At 38.3% G+C, this 4,846-nt stretch overlaps 1 protein-coding gene and 1 long non-coding RNA gene across 2 annotated transcripts; both read right to left on the bottom strand.

Moving 5' to 3' along the window:
* Positions 1 to 245: 245 nt before the first annotated feature.
* On the bottom strand, positions 246 to 521 carry LOC108169478 (uncharacterized). Its single transcript, XR_011573045.1, has 2 exons — positions 480 to 521; positions 246 to 351 (listed from the first exon to the last, which is right to left on the bottom strand). It is a non-coding gene; the product is annotated as an uncharacterized lncRNA (long non-coding RNA).
* A 1,592-nt stretch (positions 522 to 2,113) lies between these two features.
* On the bottom strand, positions 2,114 to 3,823 carry LOC108169479 (uncharacterized). Its single transcript, XM_070807807.1, has 2 exons — positions 3,803 to 3,823; positions 2,114 to 2,999 (listed from the first exon to the last, which is right to left on the bottom strand). Exons 1-2 carry the CDS (start codon positions 3,821 to 3,823, stop codon positions 2,283 to 2,285), a joined length of 738 nt encoding a protein of 245 aa, XP_070663908.1. The 3' UTR covers positions 2,114 to 2,282.
* Positions 3,824 to 4,846: the final 1,023 nt, after the last annotated feature.

Below are 4,846 nucleotides of genomic sequence, written 5' to 3' on the forward strand. Positions count from 1 at the left end.
TACCCTTCCATTTCCCGCGTCTTTCTGTTTTATGTAGTCACGGTTAAGTCACTTCAACATTTTATATTATTTTTTTATAGAGATAATAAGATAAAAATGAATAATAATATAAAATGTTAACGTAGCTTAACCGTGATCACACAAAAAGAAGAATACGGAAGGACACGAAAAGTGAGAAGGCAGTCAATCTTTGTCCCAACAAAAAATGCATGAATATGGAAACTTCAAGCATACATTTAGTGTCAGCCTAACAATATGGAGTTTTTCAACAAGACAATCCAGTGGGTTGTCATCTCGGACATCTGAAAAGAATACACGCCCACAAGCAACAGTAGCACAGTGCTTTATGACCTGCAAGAAAGCAAAAAGCTAATAATTCAGTGCCCAATAGCAGGATTCTTACTTTTTAACGTAACAAAACCATGAAACAAAGCATTTGGAAAGAGAATCATGAAAATGTTTCTTTCGAAATATCTTACAGTGTCTCGTGATCTATAGGACCATTGTGCAGTAAAATATAGGGAACTTTAACGAAAAGCACCCGGTATTGTTCACTTTAACGAAAAACCACATTTTTACACTAAAAAGTCAATCATGTTACTATTCACTTTACCCTTTATTTTGTCCTTATCATTAAAACTCAAAGTTTTCAAGACTTTTTCATTAGTTTTCCTTAAAATATAACAACCCACCAATTGCCTCAAACATTTTCAGAGTCTTACAAATGTAGGGTTCTTCTTTCGTCTCTCCCTAAACATAAAAATGAATGAGAAACATTGTCAAATCACATGATAGGCAAATAAAACAAAAGTACATAAAAACATTCTATGCACATGAATCACTCACTACAACCAAAATTTCAGTTGAGTATGTTTCTACTTTGAAATATAGCCCGTCAAATTACATAATATAACCCTTAAGTTGTGGAAAAGAACCATTCATGTGAAATTTGCAATGAATTGGCATGTCAAGAATCATATAATTTAGAGGTTCCAACAATCATGGAGATAAACAGATGGATTGATGAGCAGAAAATTGATCAAAAAGTTATTTTGATATTAGCAATCAACACTTAAATAATAATTCACTCATTAACAACCACGTAATATGATTTACAAAATAAGGTTTTAATAGATCGTTCCCTAAGGGTGCGTTTGGTACGCAGACGGAACGGAACGGGACGGGACGGGACGGAACGGGACGGGACGGAACGAAGGTGTAATTTTTGAAAAAGACATGGGGTATATTTGTCTTAAAATGATAAAACATTGTGTTCCACAGACGTGGAACAAACCTATTCCAGGGGGGGAGGTGGGACGCAAAAACACCCAAAATCTGTCCCGTGGAACAGTCCGTTCCACCCATTTTTGGCGCACCAAACGCGGGACGGAACGCCTCGTCCCGTTCCGTCCCGTCCCGTCCCACGTACCAAACGCACCCTAATAGTACCCTTTATTTCAATTTAGTTTCTGGTCAAAGTTTAAGAAGCCAATGCACTAAAAACAAGGAGGTTACAAAAAATGTACATCACTTTTGTATTCCATCCATACGGCTAAATGGTAAAGTTAGTTTTCTAAGAAGGCAAAAATCAGTTGACATGTGATATAAATCCAATAAAACATTACTAGACCAATTATCTAGTCTTCCTTTTCACTAGTGAGTGTTTCTACATTTATTACTGCTAATCATGAAAACTCACTTGCACATGGGGATCATCATAGAGATCATAAGTGATTCCATCTACCAACGCCTTTGTGTAGTGACGACGAGCTTGAATTATACTCTTTGTAATTGTCCTTTCATAACTTTTCTTCCTTTCTTTTCATGACCCGATGAATAACATAGAACACTCACAATTGATTACTAGCTATGCATAATTGTACTTGACAATATTACAACAGAATGAATTTATCCCGCTTCATACACATTTTATTGGGACATGAGGCGGACAGGAGGGAGGGAGGGTTTCACACCCCACCCTGCCGCCACCACAAGATTCATCCCTCATGTTCTCGTCACAACGACAAAATACTTTGCAAATTCGACAACTTTAACATTATTCAAATCCAACAAAGAACTGTAAAATCAAGGTTGAAAGCCTAAAACCCAAAAATTCTTGAAACCAAATCTTTGATACCATGTTAGACAACACCGAGAGGTAAAAATCATACGAATTTAGGAAATGGGTAAAGAATTAATCCTACCACAAATGCTACAGCGCTACATTAACGCTTGGACACACATATATTCTAAAACCCATTATTTGTCTTATCATATACCACTTATCCTTGAAGTTCACAGTGATCATCTATAACCCCTAAATCTCCAACATTTTCACAAAATACAAATTCAATTCTTATAAAAAAAACAAAACAAAATCTATCGGTTTGCCAATAAACCTCTCCCACGTATCGCTTGGGGTATTGCTTACGAGCCTCCTCATCTTCCATCGGTTTGCCAATAAACCTCGATTCCTCTCCGTCTTCATCAGCCGCAGCTACCTCCTGAATCACTGACTTCCTCGGCGGAGAAGCAGCTTTTTCCACACTCGTTGCTACTTCCTCTTCAACTCTCGCCTTCCTGGTTTGCCTCGTGTTCTTCGATTTTGGAGAAAAAGCAGATTTTTCGACAATCACTGCTACCTCCTCTTCAACTCCTCCCTCCTTGGTTTGCCTCGTCTTCTTCGATTTCAGCAGAGAAGCAGCTTTTTCAACACTCGTTGCTACTTCCTCTTCAACTCTCGCCTTCCTGGTTTGCCTCGTGTTCTTCGATTTCGGCAGAGAAGCAGCTTTTTCCACCCTCGTTGCTACCTCCTCTTCAACTCTCGCACTCCTGGTTAGCCTCGGGCACTTCGATTTCAGCGGAGAAGTAGATTTTTCCACACTCGTTGCTACCTCCTCTTCAACTCTCTCCTTCTTGGTTTGCCTGGTCTGCTTCGATTTCGGCGGAGAAGTAGCTTTTTCCACACTCGTGGCTACCTCCTCCTCAACTCTGGCCTTCTAGGCTTGCCTTGGGTTGTTCGATTTCGGCGGAGGACCTGAAGAAGTTCCGCCTTCCACTTCCGCTTGCACGTCATTCTGCTTACGGCGGAGAGAGGGTGAATCGCCGGAGAAGAAGGTGGATCTTTGAGAGAGAAAGAGAGGGGAAGAAAGAGAGAGAGAAATGGGAGATAGGGTTTTTTTAGGGTTGGATTGGGGTTATGCTTTATAGTGGGCCGTGAAACTATGGAATGGGAAGTGCACGGCGTGTGGGCGGGAAAACGGGAAATTTGGAAAGTGGGGTTTGAATTTTGAGGTGACGTTTGGTTTTGGAGCGCAAGGAATTTGGGGGGTGTTTGGTTGCGGGGGTTAACTTTTCGGTGTGTTTGACTCTATTTCTGTTTCCATTTTTGACCTTTTTCCGATTTGTATAATATTAATTGCCAAATTTACCATAAATGTGTGTTATAAGCGAGGTACGGCAAAGGGTTAATAAAATAGTTCAAGTTTCTTTTGTAGAAAATAGAAATTAGGGTTTGTTTATGTGGTGTAGATCTTTTTCCTGGTAATTTAATAATGAAAGTGGTGTCATTTAGTACTATGTTTTAGTGATATTCATTTTCACTTATAAGTGAAATGTCTTAGATTCGATGTTCGCCAAACACAAATTTTTATTATGAAACTAAGCCCAACCCATCTCTTCTAAGATAGATAATATTATAATTTGTTTAAAAATAAAAAAAAATAATGAAGGTGAGAACTTGGATGTTGAGCAGAAAGGTGACTACTGAGGCACCAAGGTCGAAGTTCGAAGTAATGGAAACCAGGATCCTCTCCGGATCCATTCCCTAGATATCTCGTAATTTTGTCCGTTCATTTTATATCATGCGGTCATTTTTCGTTAGGTACTATTCATATTTGAATTTTAAATTTTAAATCATTTATGACCGTACGATATACGATGAACAGACATAATTACGGAATCCTTAGGATCCCTAGGGAATGGATCCGGAGAGGATCCTGACTCGAAGTTAATGGGTACACAATCGGATGGTGGGCCTTATCCAAGAATCACCACTTGACTTCAAACCGGTGTGGCATGGCTTCATAGTTCATAACTTCCATTCCACCTTGGTGGCTTGGCTTCACTTGACTGCATGGCTTCATAGTTCATAACTTCCATTCCACCTTGGTGGCTTGGCTTCACTTGACTGCATGGCTTCATTCGAATGGCTTGGCTTCACTTGATTACAAACCTGAGTGACTTCAAATCTTCTATTTCAATAAAATAATAGCGACAAGAAGTCTTCTCTGGGAAATTAAAGCTAAAGAGTGCTACATCGAATTGAAAGGGTTCAAAAAGTTAGGACCCACATAAACATGCATGGAATTCCATCCCCCTTTCTTTTCTCTCCTCTCACGCACTCCATCTTCTGAATAGCGTAGGTGTTTTGTCCGAATCTGCTACAAGGAAAACGCGTGCTGCCATCGTGGCTTCGAACAAAAAGTAAATAATAATGATAAGGAAGAGAAGTCTAGGTACACCGGAAAATGCAAAGAAGCGCGAGAAAATGCCATCGTGGCTTCGAACAATAAATAATAAAAATATGGAAGATAAGTATTTTCTGAACTCCTCAAAAGAAATGTCAAATTATAAAAGTTAAATTATAATTAATGGTGCAATCTAAAGCCTTATGTCAAATTTTGTAATTCTCTAATCGAATTGTCAAATATTATTTTATTATTTAAATAAGACTTTAAATGATTGTAATTATTAAAAAAATGTTGAAATAAAATTTTTATTCGTTGAAATGTTAGTGGAATAAGAGACCTACCATTAAAATGAATTAAAAATAAATTTAACATTG

Source organism: Malus domestica, chromosome 11 (genome assembly GCF_042453785.1).
Source record: "Malus domestica chromosome 11, GDT2T_hap1".
Lineage (NCBI taxonomy): Eukaryota > Viridiplantae > Streptophyta > Magnoliopsida > Rosales > Rosaceae > Malus > Malus domestica.

What these genes read in the sequence shown, in the direction of transcription:
- LOC108169479 (XM_070807807.1), bottom strand. Translation starts at nt 3,823, where the DNA reads ATGGATCCGGAGAGGATCCTG. An exon ending in TGGATCCGGAGAGGATCCTG is followed by an intron (nt 3,000 to 3,802) that starts GTTTCCATTACT and finishes AGGCAAGCCTAG; the next exon opens with AAGGCCAGAGTTGAGGAGGA.